Source organism: Magnusiomyces paraingens (genome assembly GCF_902498895.1).
Source record: "Magnusiomyces paraingens strain CBS 517.90 genome assembly, contig: contig2, whole genome shotgun sequence".
Taxonomy (NCBI): Eukaryota; Fungi; Ascomycota; class Dipodascomycetes; order Dipodascales; family Dipodascaceae; genus Magnusiomyces; species Magnusiomyces paraingens.
Window position 1 is genome coordinate 2,930,558 of NW_022474068.1, and position 23,493 is coordinate 2,954,050.

General features: G+C 37.1%; 4 protein-coding genes across 4 annotated transcripts; 3 read left to right on the forward strand and 1 right to left on the reverse strand.

The window, feature by feature from the left end:
- Positions 1 to 1,208: 1,208 nt before the first annotated feature.
- On the forward strand, positions 1,209 to 2,378 carry SAPINGB_P002672 (uncharacterized protein; the record flags this gene model as incomplete). Its single annotated transcript, XM_031997390.1, has 1 exon — positions 1,209 to 2,378. One exon carries the CDS (start codon positions 1,209 to 1,211, stop codon positions 2,376 to 2,378), a length of 1,170 nt encoding a protein of 389 aa, XP_031853281.1.
- Positions 2,379 to 4,406: 2,028 nt separating this feature from the next.
- Positions 4,407 to 6,819, forward strand: SAPINGB_P002673 (uncharacterized protein; the record flags this gene model as incomplete). The annotated part of the gene is made up of 2 exons (XM_031997391.1): positions 4,407 to 4,418; positions 4,489 to 6,819. 2 exons carry the CDS (start codon positions 4,407 to 4,409, stop codon positions 6,817 to 6,819), a joined length of 2,343 nt encoding a protein of 780 aa, XP_031853282.1.
- An 8,920-nt stretch (positions 6,820 to 15,739) lies between these two features.
- Positions 15,740 to 19,270, forward strand: SAPINGB_P002674 (uncharacterized protein; the record flags this gene model as incomplete). Its single annotated transcript, XM_031997392.1, has 1 exon — positions 15,740 to 19,270. The coding sequence occupies one exon, from the start codon at positions 15,740 to 15,742 to the stop codon at positions 19,268 to 19,270; it is 3,531 nt and encodes a 1,176-aa protein (XP_031853283.1).
- A 333-nt stretch (positions 19,271 to 19,603) lies between these two features.
- On the reverse strand, positions 19,604 to 20,827 carry SAPINGB_P002675 (uncharacterized protein; the record flags this gene model as incomplete). Its single annotated transcript, XM_031997393.1, has 3 exons — positions 19,604 to 20,532; positions 20,651 to 20,669; positions 20,810 to 20,827. 3 exons carry the CDS (start codon positions 20,825 to 20,827, stop codon positions 19,604 to 19,606), a joined length of 966 nt encoding a protein of 321 aa, XP_031853284.1.
- Between the last annotated feature and the right edge of the window lie 2,666 nt (positions 20,828 to 23,493).

A 23,493-nucleotide genomic window follows, 5' to 3' on the forward strand; every position in this document is an offset into this window, starting at 1 on the left:
ACACAAAAAACAACGGGATGGTAAACCCCGGCAAAAAATGACACTCCTTTTCCTCCCCTAAATGAATGGCCAGCCGATGACGCACGAGGCAAAGGAGGGACATTGGTGGGATGGAAGCCAACCGACTTGGAAAACACATTGAAAAAAACAAAAAAAAAAGCCCAACGGATATTCCGTCGAAGTGAATATGAAATCAAAAAGAAGGGTCTGTTAGTTGCTACTACTATATTATTATATAAACAAACAATACAACATTGTATTGTGTGTATATATATATATAATTATTATAAAGTAACAGTACTTTTAATTAGGAAGGCTAAAAAGGTTCTGAGCTGGCAAGTTTTTATTTATTTTAAAAAAAAAAAAATTATTGCAAATGGCCAGCTAAGCCCTAATCTTGGGACTCGGGGACTTCTAGAATATAGCCAGGTGGAAGAAAGTCGAGTTCCATTTGGTGCGCTCCTAAAAGAATGAAGAGGGGCTTATCTTTAGGAGGCTATTCGGTGATATCTAGTCCGTTGCTTGAATCACCCGGTGCAAACAGAGTTTCTGGTTAATTCTTCAAGCTGAGATACAAATGGGAAATTTTGTTTTGTTTTGTTTTTTATATTTTATTATTTTATAATTCTTAATTTTAAGATCTTTAATTAATCCCTCTAAAGACTTGGAGATTCTTACCAAAAATGAATCCACCCGTTCTAATGGGAAAAGAAAAAAAAAAAAGCCCTCTCCGATCTGTTGCGACGGCTCGCCATCACCGCCGCTCCATATGACTAAAAGAGTGCGCGGGTGTCTGCGCACGCGCTTGTTGGCAGTTTTGACTGGCTGTGTTAAACAAGTTGGTGGTTGTCGACCAGCAAGACGAACCAACTTTAAAGATGAGTCTTTAATCTGCGATTGCCCGATTAGGAAGCGCAAGCATTCTTTTTTTTTTTTTTTTTTTTCCACTCATCAGTCATAATAATAATAATATTATTATTATTATGTCCAGTAAATCCCGGCATTAGAAATTGATTTTTTTTTATTTTTTTTTTTTATAAATACTCGCATAAATGTCCCTTCTAATCTTGGCTTTTTTTTGAAATTTTCTTTCAAATATTCTAAAATCATTTCCCAAAAAATAATTTCAACATGTTTATATAAATACAGACCAATTTGCCCATAAGTTTTATACACTTTTTTCTTTTCTCTTCATCAACAATAATACAATGATCAATCACTCATCGAATAATAATAATAACAACAATAACAATCATAGCCGGCCTGCACTGAGACAATCTAACTCAGACTCGGACTTTAATTCATCTCTCTCATCGTGCTCCTCTGGATGGAGTTCCGACAGCGACTCATCGGCTTCTTCAGCTTCTGATTTTGATTCAGACTCGGAAACCATTTGTCCACCACCAATGTCGACTCCTCCAACTCCAGCCTTGAGTCCTCCTTCTCCTCCTTCTTCTCCTAACTCTCAATCCTTTGCCGACAAGGTTAAAGAAAATGCCCACGGGTTTCGCGACTCTGCTCTGCAAACATTTGCAGCGCTGGCCAACGACGACCGCGAGGCGCTCATCCTCATGACTGCCCATCTTGCAGATCTCCCAACAAAAACCCCGTCAAAAGACTGGGCCGCTTATGCCCGCACTCTGGCTCGCGCATACGACGTGGCCAAGTTTGAGGACTACCGTGTGTTGACGCTGCGCACTCGTAGTGCTCTCTACTCTCTGACGCATGCACCCTCCTCACACTCGACCTCGCCGGGCTACATCCCTCCGCTGTCACCCGCCGCGGCCTACTGTGCCTCTGGCTTGCGCTCGTGGATCTCGTCCGAACTGGTTCCGGCCCTGCATCACACGCTGGTTCGCATTGGTCCGCAGGCGGCCCAGACAATTATTTCACAGGCTTCTCTTGATGCCATTGCCCAGGAACACGCACTGCTGTCATGCGCATGGCTTCCTGAGTTTTCAGATAAGTTGGTTGCGGCCGGGTGCCGTTGCGATGCGTCTGTTTTTTGCGCCTTTACTAGCACACCAAGGTACATGTTTCTTATGGACCTGAAGCGTGTTGCAGCTGCCGTTTCTGCACAGATTGAAGCGGCCGTGCCACACGACGTGGCTGCAGCCTTTAGACTGGAGCACTCGCAACAAGAAGATGTGGTGAGCTTGGGTTCATGGCTTGAGTTTTTGGAGCGTAGAGCTGCCAGTTTCTCAAATAATGATGATGCCCGTGCTTGCGCTGGTGCTTGTACTAAGGCTGGGCGACGCAACAGAGCTAGTCATGCTGGCATGACTGAGGATCTTTCTACTACTTCTGGTGGCAACTTTACAAGTTCTACCAAACCTTTGCATGCCACTTACCGACGTCGGCAGGTGGCCATTTTGTAATGATTTTTATGAACTCTTATAAATATAATAATAATGACGCATATTTTTTTTTTTAAGCTTTTTCTTTTTTAATTAATTCTCATTATCTTCGGATGCTTGTTGTCCAGGTTGACTTAAAGATCGGATAAATCATTTTGATGGATCGGATTATTTTTCAAAAAATTTTCATCGGATTAATGCACACCGACAACTTGTAAAAAATGAAAAAAATTTAAAACTTAACCGACCCCGGTGAGGATTGAACTCACGATCTCACGATTAACAGTCGTGCGCCTTCACCAGCTGGAGTTGTGTCAAAATCCAAAACGCGTTTTCGATTTAGCCCAATTAGGAAAGTGTACTTTTTTTCCTCAAAATCCGCCTTTTTTTCGTAACGCGTTTTTTTTAAAGGGTGCTTAACCACTCGGCCAGATTTTTTGGCCCAAGCATTTTGAGAGTAACCCAACCCACAACCATTTTTCTTATATTTAAAAACTCCATTTTCATATCGATTTTCAACAACCACAACACCTTCAACTCTCTTTCTTTATTTTATAAATTTATTCTTCATTTGTTAAATTTTATGGTCATATTTTTATTTATTTTTAATTCATCTCCTTAATGTCACCAGATCTCAACCTTATCGACAAACTTGTTTGATCCACATCTACACCAAAAAGTTTGCCTGTTAATAGCGACCCTTAAGAATCAAACATTTCAGATAACAAAGTTTCTGCTAATAGATAACATCATGAAAATATTGATGCGCTAAATGATTTTGTTGTAGGGGTCAACAATCAATTGATTCAGAAAAACTTTTATACGGTCTTTATTCTTCCAAATCCAACAAACCCTTCGCTTTAAAAGTCTATTCGTACGCTGAGAGAAGCTACCAATGTCTTGAATACGACTGCAAATTATATTTTCAATACATTGTCGGAATTTAATCCTTTTATAAGGACTCAATTGATCTTGTTCATTGAAAGGTTGCTGCACTAATTTGTGAAAATCACCCCTTTCCTCTCAAGTATATTAACCCAGCAGATATAGAAAAAAATAAGCCTTCAGCACGAATTAATTAAATAGAATATCAGAACTAGATTTAGAGACTACAGTTGATTAAAAAACAGTGAAATAACAGCACGTTCCGGAAGCGTTGCTTTGCCATGTTCAAGTGCCAAAAATTGACGCTGTCAGAATGGGTGTGATAAATCTTAAACAACAGGAGACATCTATGTATCATGATTGTTCTTATGATTTTACTCATTTCTAAACTAAAGGTGATTTAAACGAGTGATTAGAAAATAGGAAATGTGACGATAAAACATCTAGAGAGGTCATAAAGGCATCCTTAAAGCAGTTTAAGAAAAATCTAATATTACAACCACCATAAATGAAAATAACTTCGGCCATATTGTCACTACATCTATTCACAGAGTTTATGACAGTTTATACAAGCTCACGCATCCTCCCATGTTCTTCATCTGAATCCATTCTCTCGTTGAATTGATGTTGCTGCTGCTGCAATCTACACGATAGCTTAAATTAACCTCCTCTTCTTGATTGATCCCCATCGTTGCTTTCATCTTGATCGGGAAAATAATGATTGAAATTGAATCTATGAAGCTCATTCTGAAAATGTAGTAATTAAAATATTGAAAAAGATATTGTAGATTTTTGGTTGTTAATGGCTCTAATGATTAATGAAAAGATAAAAAAACCAAAAAAAAAAAAAAAATGATTCGCAAACAATCTAATCAATTATTGCCTAAATCGTGTCTGTGCATATTCAGGGTACGGGTAAAAACCCGGATTACAAAAGCGGCCAATTTTTAATTCGCGGATTTATCATGTGACTTTCCGCTTCTTTGACACAGGTGGGCTTGGCCACGGAGTCTAGTAACCTTAAAAATGTAACTTAGTTTAAAATCATAAACCAAGTGTTTAAAAACCCTAACCCTAATGTTTACTTTTCTGGTACTTTTTTAAAATTGTTTATTTTTTTTTTTTTAAATATCCCTTCACCCCCACCCCACCCCATTTTCAGCAATGTCCAAAGAGGTAGTCCAACTCATTTTTAAAATCTCGTCAATTCTTTACTAACTTTTCTTCATTGCTTTTCTTATTATAGGTCACGGTTTTTGCGATTGATCTGAATTCGTCTATGGGCAAGTCCCATAATGGGCGCCCGGAATCGGATCTCCAGTGGGCCATGCAGTATGTCTACGACGTGATTGCTGACAAGATCCTGTCACAGCGTAAGACTGACTGTGTGGGAGTTTTAGTTTACAACAATGCAAATATATCCAAGATTATATACCCTATCAAACAGTGCTTTTTAAATGACATTAAAACCCTTCAAGAAAGACTTACACCTATCAAGGACGCACATGAAGTTAAGGAAAATGGGTTGCTGGACGCCATATTTACAGGGCTGCGGATGATTGTAGATTATACCAATAAAAACAAGTACATTCGCAATTTAGTAATAGTCACCAACGCACGGGGTCCCCAAATCATGCCCACAGATTCCAACATTGACCTGATATCCAAGCACTTTAAGGACCAAGAAATCAACTTTAAAGTGGTGGGCATTGATTTCAGCCAGGGATCGGAAGCCATTTCAAACAACCCCCATAAGGCTCATAATGAAATGATATGCAGGGAAATTGCAAGCAAGATTCCTGAAAACTTTGCAGTCGTGGGCACGGCCGAAGAGGCTATCGAACGCACATGTCGGCCGGTGGCCAAACATACCATGGCCATGAAAAAGTATTCTGGGCTATTGACACTTGGCGACGTAATTACTCACAACTTTGGCGACGATACCATATCAATTCCTATTGACGTCTACACAGGCACACGTGCAACGCCTCCAATCTCTGCGACAGCGACCACGGCCAAAAAGTTTATGCGAGATGAGACTAAGAACAATGGGATAGAGTTGTGTAAGGTGTCATTTGCTACGGAGTACTATATAAGTGACGGCAAGGGAGGTGAGAAGGTTGTGTTTCTGGATGAAGAAGAAGAAGAAACAGACGCAGAAGTTGTTCACAAGAAAGAACGGGGGTACCGCGTCGGGTCCGAGTTTGTTGTTCTTGGTGAACATGAAACAGAGCAATTAATGAAGGTTGCGTCTGGGCCTGATGTCAATTCTGTTCCAGGAGGAGTTTCACGAATGCTTGAAATTGTGGGGTTCATGCCGTACAACACTGTGCCACGCTGGATGGGTACGTCTGGCGTGGAGTACGTGCTTCCAGGGAAAAACAGTTTGTCTTCATCCGCTGCTCTGGCATCGTTTGTGAGAGCGCTTTATGAAACAGACTCTGTAGCACTGGTGCGTGCCAATGCAAGCGGTGGTCGTGGTGGCGGAGGACCTGGCGGTGCCACAAGTTCAAACCCTCCGCGGCTTGTGGACGGCTCTCCAACTGTATCTGTGTTACGAGGTGGACCCGAGATGCGGGTTCTTGTGCCTCAAATTACTGAAGCGTGTGAGATGTTTGTTTCTGTACGACTACCGTTTTCCGATGATGTTCGGCCATATGAGTTTGCGCCGGTGGGATTCTCTGTTGACCGGGCAACTCATCAAGCGGTGTTTAATCGAGATAATGTCCCGAGTGAGGAAATGCAAGATGCAATGGATTCCTTTGTGGATGCGATGGACGTAATGGAAGATGGAGCTGAGTTTGAAGGGGAGGCCACAGAATGGGGAGTTCCAGAGGATATTGTGAACCCACTTGTGCACCGTCTTAAGCAGGTGGTCAAACATGTTGGAATATATGGAAAGCCAGGCGAGCAGATTACAGAGCTGCCACCAATACCCTCAGGGTTGCTGGAGTATGCGGAGCCGCCGGTGCAGGCCATGACTAGGGCAGCTGCAGGACCAGCACCACGGCTGGAAAAGGCATTTAAGGTGACCAAGGCTGTACCGAAGAGTGAGCGAAACAAGGGTAAAAGGGACCTAGATGTTAGTCGGCCAGCGGTTGCGAGTGAGGCGTTGGATCTGGATGGACTTTTGGCTGGTACATGGACTCCGAAGAGTGAGAGTGGGACAGATGGTGGTAAAAATCAGCAAGATAGACAAGCAGATAAAACAAGTGAGCCATGGGGTGATTTGACCGAGAAGAAAAAGAAGAAAAAGGAGACGTTTGAAGAAGAGTACGAAAGACTTGAAGTGGAGATGACAGTTTCTGGAATTACGCCTGAAGCTAAGTATGCTGCAGCGGTTGCACTTTTTGATTTTCTTGCAGCACGGGGTGGAGAATTAGAGGAACTGCGTGGACTTGCGTCTGTTTCTTCAAAGGCACGAAACCAGGCCAAAGAGCTTTGCTGGAAAATGGAGAAAGCTGTTTTGCGGGTTATTGCGTTGGATTTAAATGGAATGACGAACCGGGAACGAGTAGAGGAGGAGCGGGAAGACTTGGAGCCTTGGATTAGGGATTTTAAAAATGAACTGATGTGAAATGGGTTCAAAACTAAGGTTGAATTTGTTTGTTTTGATTCAATGGTTATAAAACTATTAAACATCGGCTTCAACTTTTTCCTTTTAATTACATGACTGTGTGGGCTTGAGACCTAATAGATTGATCTTTTCAGTACAGGTAGTTTTGATATGTGCTCCCATTCTTGAAAAAATATTCTAATATAAGTTGACAAGACTTGGAATCCCCAGTATATCGGTCTCAAGGCTTACCTGAACTTATTCTACTTCACAAACTCCAGTATGTTTCTTGATCATGTTTGTCAAAGAAGCAGCATACAATCATACAATTAATCAATCAAGGGCAATTAGAATAAATGAATAGTCGTCTTTCCTGTTAGCCGGAGTAGCCCGGTGACTCAAGTGAGAAGTATACTGGAAAAAACCTCCTTGCTTGAAGGGCTCTTCAAAGCGAAACCAGAATCACTTGAAATCAAAAAAAAAAAAAAAAAGGGTTGTCCGCTGAATCAACAAGGAATTTTCTAGGTTAAGGTTATACAAGGGTTATTGAATTATATAAAATCAGGCTCTGCGCTATCCTTCTTGTCCATACTATATATCTTTTCATTTTCATAATAAACTTTTAATTTTGCCTTCAACATTGCATCTCCAACAGCCCGAAAATAAGTCCTGATGCCAGCATACGAGGAACAGAGGGTTAAAAATAACTAAACCTTCCCAACTTATCTCCACTTGTCTTCATCAACGCTGTAATTGTATTTCTTAATCCCTCCAAGCAGAGATAAAGCTTACAATCTCTTGTAAGCCAGTTAAACTGTTTAAGAGAGTCGATATGTCCATCTCTGGAGATATTTGTTTCAAACTTTTTCTTTCCTCTTCAAGCAATGGACACTCAACCAAAATGTGATGAACAGTTTCCAGCTCTCCACATTTGCAGTTGTAACTATCCTTTTCAATTCCAAACTTTTTAAACCATGCGCCAAAGTTGCCATGGCCTGTGCAAAACTGAGTGATATTACTCAAGATCCTTTGACTATCTTTCTTCATGATATTTCAATGAAGTTTGTTTGTTTGTTGTTTGTTTTTATTCAAGGGTATTTCAATGAAGGTTACATACAAAAATGATTATTAAACTAGTTGGCGGTGTATATGTTTTTAAAGGAAGGTTTATTTTTAACAAGTCACGTGGGCGTCTGGTGTAGTTGGCTATCACGTTCGCTTAGCATGCGAAAGGTCCCCGGTTCAACTCCGGTGTCGTCCATTACTTTTTTTTTACAAGTTGAGTTCAAATAAATATTTTTTTAAAATTTGCATAAGCTTAAAGTAAAGGGTGAAAAGAATGCCATTGAGATGAAAATTTTTGTTGAAACAAAATCTATCTTGGTTGATTGAAGAAATAAAAAAAATTCACTCTATTCGGCCATAATTTTAATTGTTTTAACAGTTCCGAACCGTGTGATCAAAAGAAATAATTAAATGATCGCTAATCTGTTTAAAATAAAATAAAAAGCGCATGTATTTAACAATGGTATTTGTAGTTCCTAGCAAAATTCTAAGCCGATCCAAAAGTAATGCTAAGATAATATTATCATTGGCCAATTGAAATGAATAAAAAATTAAAAAAAATTGTATAAATAAAATCTTAAACCAAAAACCCAATAAAATTTTAAAAAATAACGTTATAAAAAATATAAGAATATAAGAATATAAGAATATAAGAATATAAGAATATAAGAATATAAGAATATAAGAATATAAGAATATAAGAATATAAGAATATAAGAATATAAGAATATAAGAATATAAGAATATAAGAATATAAGAATATAAGAATATAAGAATATAAGAATATAAGAATATAAGAATATAAGAATATAAGAATATAAGAATATAAGAATATAAGAATATAAGAATATAAGAATATAAGAATATAAGAATATAAGAATATAAGAATATAAGAATATAAGAATATAAGAATATAAGAATATAAAGATAGGTAATCATTATAATGACAGGAATGTATAATTAGAAGTGGTGGTATGAAAAAGAGGGCAGACATGGATAGCAAATTTTATTACGAGGACAGTAAAAATGATGAGATTGGTGTAAAATATAATGTTAACAATATAAAGGTCGTTGTTCCTGGTAAAGGATGATAAAAATGGAATGTTAAAAAAATAGGGTAGGGGAAAAAAAGAAAAGACCGGTAAAAAGAACGAACAAAGTTTGGGAGATAGTTCTCACAATGAACAAAAAAAAGGAAAGCGGTTCGATTGACCAGAACACAATATAACGGAAAATCGACAAAGAGGCTGTATCACATTTTCATCAATGGTGGTCGTGGTTCCTCTGGATAACCAAGAGGCGGTCAATAAGCAGGGTCAAGGTCGGCACTCCTTGATTAATCTGCGACCAACCATCAAAGCATTGAATAACAGAAAGCATAATAAGTCGATTCATCACAACACAAAACAATCGTCAATCAACAAAAATGCTACCTCACACTTTCATCAATAGTGGTCCTGGTTCCTCTTGATAACAATAAGGAGGTCAATAAGCAGGATCAAGGGCGTCAACCCTTCATTAATCTGCGACCAACCATTAAAACATTGAAAAGCTAAAAGTATAATGGGTTGATGTAATGGGGTTATAAGTGGTAGTGAGATAGTGAGATAGTGAAGTAGTGAGGTAGTGAGGTAGTGAGGTAGTGAGGTAGTGAGGTAGTGAGGTAGTGAGGTAGTGAGGTAGTGAGGTAGTGAGGTAGTGAGGTAGTGGTATGTGTATGGGTTGGTGGGTGGGTGTGTGTGGTAGTTGCTTGCAGTGGAAGTTGCAGTTGCAGTTGCAACTTGTCACAAACAATGTTCGCCAATTCCATCAGTTTATCCAACATGTGTCCTCAATGTTGTTTGCCTGATCATTAACGATAGATGGATAAAGTCACTTCGATTGTCATGTCGATAAAGGAACCTATTATGGAGAACCATGACAGTATAGCTTTGGAGTTGAGTGAATCGCATGATGATCTAAAAAAAAATTAGTTAGCTAAGTATTGGGTGCATTGGAATAAGTAAACATACCAAAAGACCACTGCAACAATAACAAAATTAATGGTGGCAAAGAATGGCCGTATAATTGAGGTTAAGTGAATCGCATGTCAGTCTAAAAAAAATGTTAGTTCCATATGCTAAATACTGGATGCATTGGTATAAGTAAACTTACCAAAAGACCACTGCAACAATAACTAAATTAATGGTGGCAAAGAATGACCGTATCTTTGAGGTTGTGTGAAGATTTGTCCACTAAAGGGTTAGATCAATGATCTAAATATTGGTGCATTGGAATAGGTAGACTTACCAAAAGACCACTGCAGCTTGTTGAAAGTAATAACTTTAAAGAAATGTAGATGATAGTGTGTTTGAATATGGGATAGTATAGTATGGTAAATAATAGATCATAGTTGATAATAGAAATTGATGGTTGACAATAATGGTTGGTGGATGGTAATAGTAAGTGATAGTAGTAGATCGTGATATAGTAGTAAAGGTATAGGTTAAAAAAGATAAGTGCTGGGAAAAATAAATAGTAATTGAAAAAAAGGCGAGAAGATCTTTTATTTATACCACCATAGTTCTTTGTTTTTTTAAATTGTGACTTCCTCATATTGGAATTTCTCAACCGAATAACATAATTAAAAGGGGGTCCAATAGGGAAGAGCAACAACGGCACTCTTCAATTGATATTCCACAAACCACCATAATATTGAATAACTGAAACGACAACAGGTTGATTAACACAACACAACAAAATCGACAAAGAGGTTTCATCATACTTTCATCAATGGTGGACGTGGTTCCTCTGGATAACCAAGAGGTGGTCAATAAGCAGGGTTAAGGTCGGCACTCCTTAATTAATCTGCGACCAACCATCAAACATTGAAAAACAGAAAGCATAATAAGTCGATTAATCACAACACAAAACAATCGTCAATCAACAAAAATGTTGCCTCACACTTTCATCAATAGTGGTCCTGGTTCCTCTTGATAACAATAAGGAGGTCAATAAGCAGGATCAAGGGCGTCAATCCTTCATTAATCTGCGACCAACCATTAAAACATTGAAAGGCTAAAAGTACAATGGGTTAATATAATGGTGTTGTAAGTGGTAGTGAGGTAGTGAGATAGTGAGATAGTGAGATAGTGAGATAGTGAGATAGTGAGATAGTGAGATAGTGGTATGTGTGTGGGTTGGTGTGTGGGTTGGTGTGTAGGTGTGCTGGTGTGTGCTGGTGTGTGCTGGTGTGTGCTGGTGTGTGCTGGTGTGTGCTGGTGTGTGCTGGTGTGTGCTGGTGTGTGCTGGTGTGTGCTGGTGTGTGCTGGTGTGTGCTGGTGTGTGCTGGTGTGTGCTGGTGTGTGCTGGTGTGTGCTGGTGTGTGCTGGTGTGTGCTGGTGTGTGCTGGTGTGTGCTGGTGTGTGCTGGTGTGTGCTGTTGTGTGCTGGTGTGTGCGGGTGTGTGCGGGTGTGTGTGTGGGTGTGGTAGTTGCTTGCAGTCGCAGTTGCAGTTGCAACTTGTCACAAACGATGTTTACCAATTCCATTAGCTTATCCAACATGTGTCCTCAATGTTGTTTGCCTGATCATTAACGATAGATAGATGGATAAAGTCACTTTGATTGTCATGTCGATAAAGGAACCTATTATGGAGAACCATGACAGTATAGCTTTGGAGTTGAGTGAATTGCATGATGATCTAAAAAAAAATTAGTTAGCTAAGTATTGGGTGCATTGGAATAAGTAAACATACCAAAAGACCACTACAACAATAACAAAATTAATGGTGGCAAAGAATGACCGTATCATTGAGGTTAAGTGAATCGCATGTCAGTCTAAAAAAATGTTAGTTCAATGAGCTAAGTATTGGATGCATTGGTATAAGTAAACTTACCAAAAACCACTGCAGCTTGTTGAAAGTAATAACTTTAAAGAAATGAGGATGATCGTATGTTTGAATATGGGATAGTATAGTATGGTAAATAATAGATCATAGTTGATAATAGAAATTGATGGTTGACAATAATGGTTGGTGATTGGTAATAGTAAATGATAGTTGATAGTAGTTGATAGTAGTTGATAGTAGTTGATAGTAGTTGATAGTAGTTGATAGTAGTTGATAGTAGTTGATAGTAGTCGATAGTAGTTGATAGTAGTTGATAGTAGTTGATAGTAGTTGATAGTAGTTGATAGTAGTTGATAGTAGTTGATAGTAGTTGATAGTAGTTGATAGTAGTTGATAGTAGTTGATAGTAGTTGATAGTAGTTGATAGTAGTTGATAGTAGTTGATAGTAGTTGATAGTAGTTGATAGTAGTTGATAGTAGTTGATAGTAGTTGATAGTAGTTGATAGTAGTTGATAGTAGTTGATAGTAGTTGATAGTAGTTGATAGTAGTTGATAGTAGTAGTTCGTGATATAGTAGTAAAGGTATAGGTTAAAAAAATAAGTGCTGGGAAAAATAAATAGTAATTGAAAAAAAGGCAAGAAGATCTTTTATTTCTACCACCATAGTTCTTTGTTTTTTTAAATTGTGATTTCTTCCTATTGGAATTTCTCAACCGAATAACATAATTAAAAGGGGGTCCAATAGGGAAGAGCAACAACGGCACTCTTCAATTGATATTCCACAAACCACCATAATATTGAATAACTGAAACGACAACAGGTTGATCAACACAACACAACAAAATTGACAAAGAGGTTTCATCATACTTTCATCAATGGTGGACGTGGTTCCTCTGGATAACCAAGAGGTGGTCAATAAGCAGGGTCAAGGTCGGCACTCCTTGATTAAGCTGCGACCAACCATCAAACATTGAATAACAGAAAGCACAATAGGACGTTTTAGTATAGCATAGTATCGTATGAGTGAGTGAGTGTGTGTGTGGGTGTGGGTGTGTGTTTGGGTAGTTGAAGTCGTAGTTGTATATGTAGCTGCTGTCATCACATCTGAATAACATTGTTGACAAATTTAATTCACCTTCGATGATATCCCAGGTTGGAGACCTTCAGTCGTATAGTAATATTGATTATCTCCTTTACAAACAACTCATGGTAACTAATGCTCAATCTTTAGCATTGAGGTCCAGTCGATCATATGTATTTTCTAGTAGAGAGTTAGATTAAGAGCCTAAGTATTACATGTGTTGGTATATGAAAACTTACAAAAAGTACACTTTAACAATAAAAGAAATAATGATGGCTTAATATGACTGTATACTTTTGAGATTGAGTCCAGGTGATGTTTGTCTATTACAAAGTTAGATCAATAACTTTAGTATTGGGTGAATCGGTATTAGTAAACTTACCAATAGGCGACTGCAACATATTGAAAGAAATAATAGCAGAGAAATGTGAGTGAGAGTGTTTATAGATAGTATGATATGGTAAATAGTAGTTGATAGTAGATGGTAGGAGAGATGGTAGTAGATGGTAGTAGTAGATGGCAGTAGTAGATTGTAGTAATAGATGGCAGTAGTAGTTGGTAGTAGTAGTTGGTAGTAGTAGTTGGTAGTAGTAGTTGGTAGTGGTAGTTGGTAGTAGTAGTTGGTAGTAGTAGTTGGTAGTAGTAGTTGGTAGTAGTAGTTAATAGTAGTTGATAATAGATGGTAGTAGATAGTAGATTTCAATAGATATTTAGAGGTAGAGGTTTAAAAAGTTGTGTAAAAGTGAATGGTAAGAGAAAAGAAATAAAAATCAAAAACACCGGGGGGAAGCCTTTTATTTATACCTCCATACTTTTTTTTTTTTTATTTTTTATAAATTTATAAATTTATTAATCTACTTCTTCTTAAGGAAATTTCTTAACTGAATCTAAGAAAAATAAAATAAAATAAAATTCCCATCATTGATGTTGTTGCGATTTCTTTTTTAACAATTGAGACTTATCACATGGCAATATAATATCTATTTCTTAGATGGCCAATCCAGTATGATAAAATGGTATATACTTTACATAGAAGTATGAATCATTTATGTCATTTATAAATATTTGTAGATTGAAATAGTTGAATTTATATCTCAAAAAAAATTAAAAGTATTAAATAGATTAAATATATCTTAAAATATAAAGTATAGTTGATAGAAACAACAAGTTAAAACTCAAACTGTAGTGGGGTATTAAAGGCTTGTTTACCTAAGTAAATATATATGGTGGGGTTAATAGAGATCAGGTTTAGGGTTAAATGATACAAATATATTGTCACTTATCAGACTTTTTCTCTAACTTGAACTGTTTTTTTTTTTGTATATATATTTCATTTATTTCAATTGTTAGTTTAGGAATAGCCAATTCTTAATTAATTTTTTTATTGTTAGTTAAAATATATTTATTTCAAATGTTCTTTTAAAAGAACAAAACAAATTTGTTTTAGTTTAAATGCTATTGAAGGATTTAAAATCAGCATCTACACTATCCTATTTTTTTGCTCATATCATAAACGGTTCCTGTTATAATTACAATTTTGTAATTTTTTTAATTTTTTAATTTATTCTAATTAATTATAATCCTATTTGTTTAAAATTTTTAGCTCAAATAATGCTTAAAACACTATTTTTACAAATTTTTATTTATCTTAACATGTGTTTTGAATACACAGTCAATTTTAAACTTTCAAGCTATTCCTTGTGGCCCAATGGCAAGGCGTTCGCCTACGATCATTAATGGTTACATAGCGAAAGATTCCAGGTTCGACCCCTGGCAGGGAAGCTTTAACTTTTTTTTGTTATTTTTTTTCCCTTTTATTTTATTTGTTGGTTTTTTTTTTTTTTTTTTTTTTTTTTTGCTGTGTGAGTGTGATAATTTCAGTGCATTTTTAACTTTTTTTATTTTGTTGTTAATATTCCACTTGTGGTAGGGTAACCCATCACGTGGGGTGGCGGCACTGATGACGTTTTTTATTATTTTTTTTTACTTTTTTTTGCTTGTTTATAAGAGATGAGACAGTTTAGCTGTAAGATTTGAATGTTTTTTTTTTTTTATTATAAACATATATATTTATTTATTTATTTATATATATAAATATATTAGGATTAATGACTGGGTCATTTGTTTTTGGATTGTAGAAAAAAAAAAAATAAATAAAAACGGCTTTTTTTTTTTTTTTTTTTTTTTTTTTTAACTTTGATATTTATTTATTTATAATAATAAAATATATTAATTTGGTCTTATAAAGATTTTTATTTAAATTTTGTTTAAATTATATATATAAAGAATTTCTACTACTACTACTACTACTTTGAAGTAAATATTGAATTGAATTGAATTTCATTTAATTGAATTGAATTGAAAGTTGAATTTGCGTCTTTTTTTTTCTCTCTCTCTCTATCAATAAGTTAAAAAAACGTTTAATTTTTTTTTTTTTGTTTATTTGTTTATTTGTTTATTTATCGCCCATTTAAAAAATAAAAAAAAATAAAAAAATAAAAAAAAATAAAAAAATAAAAAAATAAAAAAATAAAAAAAACCTCCTCCTTATAGGTTTTTTTTTTTATTTTTTTTATTTTTTTTTTTTATATCGCAGCCAGCTTGCCAGCAAGTTAAATTTCTTTAGATAACAAAAAAGATTGCAATTTGACAAAAGTGAAAAATTTCAAAATAAGAAATTCTTTTTTTTTTTTTTGTTATTTTTTTATTTTTTTATTTTTTATCACAACCACCAGTTTTCATTTTCTATCAAAAGTCAAGTCTTTTAATAATAATAATAATATTAATATTAATAATAATTAATCTCTTTAATTGATAAATTATACTTAGAAACTTATCAAGGGTTCTTAATATAATCCTCAACTGCTATCTATATCTCTCTATCTTACAATATTTATATCCTACTATAATTCTTAAACACATTTTTTTTTCTTTATTTCAATCTCAATTACTCCCTCACCAAAACAATGACAGCTCAGCTACCAAACTCAGGCTTTCAAGCTGCTGCTGCTGCTGCTGCTGCTTCTTCTACTGCTTCTATTGCAGCTACTACTACTGTTGCTACTAATAATAATGCTTCTCATATATCAGGCTCATCTACCTCTGCTCATGCAATCCCGCTGGCCGGGCCTTCTAGTCTATCTCAACACAGTGCACCAACTCACGGTGCTCTCAGTTCTCTTCTGGCAGCTGCAAGCGCAGCCTCTCAGGATGCAGCCCTGTCGCGTCAAAACGTGCAACAAGCCAATAACAACAGCAATAACGGAAACAGCAATAACAGTAGCACTAACAGTAGCAGTAGCAGTAGTAGTAACAGCAACACTCAAACTCTTTCATCTGCAACCAATAACAACTCAAATAACACGACAACTGGTGGACCCGGCGCAGGCACCGGCCCAGACTACTCGTCATCCTCGTCATCCTCGTCTCCCAACGCTCAAGCGTCAGTAGGGTCTTCCCCAGCCTCCTCAGCAAGTCTTTCCAACCGCCGGTACTCTGCCACCCCAGCGTCAGCAGCTACTAACAACCCTCAAACAAGCAATAATATCAACATTAATAACAACAACAGCAATAGCAATAGCAACAACAACAACAACAACAACAACAACAACAACAACAACAACAACAACAACAACAACAACAACAACAACAACAACAACAACAACAACAACAACAGCAACAACCTCTTAGCAAAACAGTCAGCAGCTATGCTCCCAAGTCCAGCAACAGGAATAACTACACCGATAACCTCCTCAGCTTCAGCCTCTAATAGTGGGGGAACAACCGTTCCATCACTCAAACCTTCAGCTGCCATATTGGCTGCAGCCGCGGCAGCCGCGGGTTCACAAGGAGGCATGGGCTCAACAGCCACCGCACTCCCAGGTGGAAGTCCCGGGTCTCCATCATATGCAGGCCCGCTTAATACAAATTCTCCGCTTGCGCTGGCGGCTGCAGCCGCCGTGACGCCGGAAAAACTAGCTGGTCTATTGCTTTCACAAGGACCTTTGCCCATTCGTCATATTACCAATCACCTGGCCTTGACTATTCCAGGTTTTGGCGAGCTTTCATTATCCAAACAACGCCGCCTTATCATTGCTGCTCTCGACGTTACGGACCCTGTCCACCAAGTTCGCTTTGATAAGGTTGGCTGGGGCCGCTGGGCCGCTCGGAAACTGGACGGAAGTGTACCCGGGTCCACTAGTTCGGCAGCAGCCCCTGGAGGGGCAACAACTGGCGCTAATGCACAAGGAAATGTTGGCGCGCACCACCAACAACAACAACAACAACAACAGCAACAGCAGCCAAATACGGTTATTACAAATACGAGAATTCCAACAACAGGAGCCCGACGTCGCCGCGAGTCTTTGCCGGCACTTGCAAATGCAGCAGTCCGTCCACCGCTGTCACCCTTACTTAGACCTACGGATAATTCGGGTGTTGGCGGGAACAGTGCTCTGTCTACTCCTACACAAACAGCTGGCGCCGCATCGCTACTTGCTGCGGCGTCACTGCGGTCGCAAGCCACAAGCGTTTGGGCCGACGATTACGATGAATCTTCGTCTGCTCACGCTTCGCTTTCGTCAACCCCTGGGTCTAGTGTGGGTAAGCCTGGAGCAATGATGAGTCATGCAGCAGCAACAACAACAACAACAACAACAACAGCAGCAACACAATCCACGGCACAGACACATCGCAGATTAAGTCACTCAACACCTTTGCATCCAACCACTCTCACACGCAACAGAAGACGCCGCCGCAGTAGTATTCACCGCGCTCGGATGATGTTTAAAGAAAATGTTGGTGTGAGTAGTGATGATGACGATGACGAAGATGATGATGACGATGGGCTGGACGATATTGGAGACATGGATGAGGACGAGGAGCGCGATGAAGCTGCCGTTGATGTATTAAGATTGAAGCATCAAGGTTCTCTTCCTAAACAGCAGCAGTATCAGCAGCAACAGCAACAGCAACAGCACCAGCAACAGCAACAGCAACAGCAACAGCAACAACCCATGAGGTCGTCTTTGGTGATTGGGTCTGGAAATAAACGAGTGAATGGACCTCGAGTCAGTTTCAAGACTGAGCGGGACGTGCATGGAGTAGTGGACATGGAGTTTGATGACCTTATGGACTACGATAAAGAGGATAACGACCATGCGATTGTGAGCGATGACGAGGATGATGACGAAAGTGAAAGCGAAAGTGATTTTGAAGGAATGGCGGGACGTATGGACCTTGAAGAAGACGGGAAGCCTCCCAAAAAACACGGGAGCCGAAACCGAGGTTCTAGAAATAAGCCGAGTGGGTCAGTTGGTATTACCGACAAGTACTTGCCTCCACTCCAACCCAAAGTTCCACAACACCAAGCTCAACACATGTCGTCATCATTTTCGTCATTATCATCATCTGGAACAATCACTGCTGCTGCAGCAGCTGCAGGTAAATTACCTGGGTTTTCTGGGTATGCGCCAATTGCAGCAAAACCATTGTCATCATCGCCGACATCTGCTGGGTTTGCTACACGGCAAATGTTTGAGCAACGTAATGGACTTCAGCAACAAATGCGACGGCGGCAAAGTGAGACAGACGAAGAGGATTGGCAAGCAATTGGTGCAGCGTCGTTGAGACGGACTAGTAGTGGAAGTGCAGGGGATGTTGCAGTACGAGGGTTTTCAACATCACCAGGTGGGGCCGGAGGGTATTATTTCAAGCCGCAACATGGGGCTCGCGAGAGTATAAGTAGCAGCAGCAGTAGTAGTGGAGGAGGAGGGATTGGTGGTGGAAGTTTGTTGATGAGTCCAACGAGTGGAGGAGGTCAAGGTGGATTTGGAGGAGCAGGAGGAGCAGGTGGAGCAGGGTTTTACAGTAACCCGAGTCCCGTTGGAAGTTTAGAACAGCACTCGTTAAGTTCACCTGGGTTTGGTGGGTTTCTAGGAAGCACTAGCAGTGGAAGTAGTCACGGGTTGCAATTAAATCCACAACAACAACAACAGCAGCAGCAGCAGCAGCAGCAGCAGCATGGACCACATTCGCAACAAGTGAATTCGTTACGCAGCACGCGGCCCACACCTTTGTCATCTCCACCCGGGTCATACTATGGTAGTGGAAATGGTAGTAATGGTAGTGGAATGCGTGGGACGTCTAGTGGAGGAAGAGGAACAAGTCCTGGAACAATGGCATCATCATTGTCAGTCCAGCAACAACAACAACAACAACAGCAGCAGCAGCAGCAAACAAGTTCAGCGCTATTACAATTGGCTGGAGGTCCAGGACAAGTGACAGATAAACTGCCAGGTGTTGCGGATATGATGCGTGGGGCATCACCACCACAACAATACAAGGTGCCGCTGGCCGGGACAGTAGCAGTAGCAGCAGCAGCAGCAGCAGCAGCAACAGGCCAACAACAACAAACGGGTGCAACAACAGGTATTGCAGATTCGCGGGCCGAGGAAGATGCCATTGCTGCGCTTGTACAACTGCGCACAATTACGTGAAACTTTTTTTTTTTTATTTCAAATTAGAATCAATAGCTCTTACTCTCTTACTCTCTTTGTTTTTTTTGTTTTTTTAATTATACAAAAAAAAACACAAATCAAAGAGGTTTGATTTTCAATTTTTTTTTCATTGTTTGTTTGTTTTTTTTGTTATAAAAAATCAAAATTTTTCATTCATTTTTGTTTTATTTTTTTTTTTTTTTTAAAACACATTTTCCACATTAAAAGTTATTTTTCATTTTTGTTTTGTTTTCATTCTTTTAAAATCTCATCATCCTTTTAAAAAAAAAAAAAAAAAGGGGAGGAGGGGGGGGGAATGGCAAAAGCCTTTCTTTAGGCACCCAAAGTGGGGAACTCGTCAGTGTTGGCAAGGTTGACGGCAGGAGCAGCAGGAGCAGCAGACTTCTTTTGCTGCTGAGCGGCACGGGGGGCCTGGCGCCGGTTGTTGTTGCTGTTGCGGTCACGGGGGGCTCTGTGGTTACTGCTGTTATCTCTGTTGTCTCTGTTGTTATTGGATCTGCGGGGGGGGCGGTCAGATCTAGGAGCAGATGCTGGGGAAGAAGCAAAAACGGGGTTAACCTCGAGAGTGACCTTTTCCTTAGTCTTCTTGGACTTGACAGCCTTGACCTTAGAGGCAGAAACAAAGTCTTCCTCTTCACGCTTGAGAACAGCCTGGTACTTGGAGTCCTCAGCACCTTCATTGGGCTTGCGGGTCTCAGCAGCGGGGCCACCAAGAGCGGCAGACTCAACGCTCAACTCCTCAAAGTACTCTTCAAGAGTCTTGGTGACGGCTTCAGGCTCAACAGGCTCAGCGGGGGTAGCAACGGCTTCAGCAGAAGCATCAGCAGCGGCTTCAACAGACTCAGATTCTTCATCAGCCTTGGCAATAGTTTCAGCAGCCTTTTCATCATCAAGCTTCTTCTTGTCATCACCCCAGCCCTTTTCGACAGTCTTTTCAGTGTCGGCCTTGCCAGAGCGCGAGTGTCTGTCATTGCTGCGGTTGCCAGAGGCACGGGGAGGGCCACGGCGAGCAGGACGACCACCCTCAGTCTTCTCATCAAGAGGACGAGAACGGTTGGCATCACGGCCAGCATTGCGATCGCGGAAAGCAGCCTCATTGCCCTGGTACTGGGGGCGCTTGGAGGGTCTGCTGCCACTGTTGTTGCTGCGGGGGTTCACATCAGACTTCTTGGTAGAGGCAGTCTTCTTAACAACCTCACGGACAGGGCCAGCGGCCTTGGGGTTGATGGAGTTCTCCTCGTCTAAATGAAATTTGTTAGAAAAGATTTTTCTTAAAAAATAAATAAAAAAAAAAATTTTCAAACTGCTTTGATTTGATTAAAAAAAAAAAAAAAAAAAAAAAAGAAGAAGACAACGTACCAAGAACAGCAAAAAGGTTCTATTTAAAAAAAAAAATAAGAAGAAGAAGAAGAAGAAAAAAACTTGTTAGATATTATAATTTGATTGATTGATTGATTGATTTATAAAAGAATAAATAAAATCATTATTATTTTTTTTTTTTGTCAAAGATTTACATACGATAGAAGCAACAGACATGCTTGTTAAATATCTTGCACGATAATAGTGTGGATAGAATGGGTGGGTGGTAGGAAAAAGGAGGGAAAAAAAAAGGAGAAAAAAAAAAAAAAGAGAAAGAAAGAAAGAAAGAAAGAGGGATTTTTTTTTTTTTTTTTTTTTTTTTCTTCTGACTGGGTAGGGAAAAAAAAAAAAAAAAAATTTTTCTTCTTCTTTTTCTTTTTGTGTTTGTGTGTGTGTGTGTGTGTGTGTGTAAGGGAAACCCCAAGATGGTCTTGTGCGGTTAGGCCATTTTTTTTATTTTTTTATTTTTTTTTTTTTTTTTTTTTTTTATCAGTGCGCAAGACAAATAAATTTGTTTGTATGTGGAGGTTTTACTTATTCCCCCCCAACAACAACAACAACAACAACAACAACAACAACAATACTATAATAATAATACTAATAATAATACTAATACTATAATAATTATTATTCTAATGAAATAATAATAAAATAATAATAAAAACAAAGAAAAAAAAATTTTTTTTTCATTTTTTTTTTTGGATGGTGGTAGTGAAATTTTTTTCATTTTTTTTAAAGTATGTAGAAGCAAAAAAATATATATATAAATATATGTTACAATTACATGGGTAAGGGTTATGAATGACATTACAACATATTGTTACATGAAATATTGTTAAAAAGACTACAGTTTAATATTTATAAAAAAAAAATTGACTACTGAATATATTTTTTGTATTTTTGTTTTTTTTTCATGATTATAATAATAACATTTGATTTCTTATTTTTTTTTTATTTTTTTTTTAGTTAAAGGTGGAATTTTTGGTAGTGTTAATGTTGGTATAAAATGTAAGAAAAAAAAAAAATTTTTTGACCCAAGTAGTTATGATTAGTCATTATCATGTAATAACATAGCGCCGTGTCATTTAGAGAAAAAAAAATTGTGGGCTTTAAATATAAAAAGGAAAAAATTAAAAAAAAAAAAAATTTTTTTGTTGCTTTTATATTGAAATTTTTCAACTACTTGGAGAGAAATTTTTCTAATTTTTTTAATTTTTTTAATTTTTTTTTTTTTTTCAATTCTTTTCTACAACTACTTTGGGTTTTTTTTTTTATTTTATTATTTTTTTTAAACCTTTCCCACAAAATATATACAAATTTCAACTTAAAAAAAATTTCAAATTTTTTCAAAATTTTTATCATCTAATAATAATTAAAAAGAAAACCAAGCTAATTTTTTTTTTTTTCTATTCTTCAAAGTTTATATAATAATTTAACTATTGAGTAAAATTAAATTAAATAAAATAAAAATATTTTCAATGATCAGATATACGCATAATTAGGAGTATAATACATCCCAACCTCTTTCCCTTTTGGGCAATCCCTATAATTCTATTCTAAATATTATTATATATATAATAGATTTTGTAATTACACCTACCGAAATTATTCCTTTACATACTTACTACTCCCTTTCTTCCCTCCCCTTTCAGCCTTTCTTAACAAAATACCCTGAAAAGAAATGTGGGGTAAAAAATGAACGGAGTTATGGGAGCTAATCAGCCATAGCATAATTTATTTAGTTGACATATATATATTATGTTAAAGAAGTTACTTCAAACTAAGTTATTATTTAATTAAAGAATTTAAAGAATTTAAAGAATTTAAAGAATTTAAAGAATTTAAAGAATTTAAAGAATTTAAAGAATTTAAAGAATTTAAAGAATTTTTTTAAAAAAAAAAAAAAATTAAAAAAATTAAAAAATGAATCAACCAATTAATGGATTTGCCATCGGCCAGTCGGAAATACCAGAATTTGATTGATTATTAAATAGAAGAAATCAATAGAAGAAATAAAAAAAAAAAGTAAGAAAATAAGAAAATAAGAAAGAGGAGATATTGTAGAGAATTTCCATTTGAGGCCGGGGTTTTTTTTTTTATTATTATTATTATTTATTTATTATTTTGAAATATAAAATAAATAAAAATATGGTCTTTAATGGTTCTTGGCACAAATAATGAGGGAATCAATTAAAAGATGTAAAAAATCAATAATTATATTATTATTATTATTATTATTATTATTATTATTATTATCAAGAGAAATCAATTTTTTTTATTTTTATTTTTATTTTTTTTTTTTTAAAAAAAAAAATTAATTTCTTTAAAAAAAAAAAATTAACAGATTTAAATGATCGGAATGATCAGTCACCATGACCGAAGTTAAAAGGTTATTATTATTTAATGACCGAAGAAGATAGAGATAGAGAGAGCTAGACGAAAAAAAAAAAAAAAAAAAAAAAGAAAGTATTTTTAATCGGATTTTAATCAAAAAAAGAAAAGTTTGTCGGTTTTTTTTTTTTTTTATTTTTTTTAAATTTTGTTTAAATCAAAGAAAAACTTCCCCCGGATATTTCCTATTCGGGACATTTTTCGGATTCAATACACACATATATATATATGCAACCGTTTAAAGGGCCTCATGTGGGAACCCCGACCGGTGGTGGAACAAAAAAAAAAAAAAAAAAAAAAAAACGTGGGGATGATGATGATGATGATGTTCCGTTATGTGTGAGTGTGCAAGTCCGAAAACCAGTCAGTCCGTTTATAGGTTCCGTTCTACAGAATCATGTGATTCGGTCTATATTACAATATATATAGAAGTGATGTTGTTACCTTTCAAT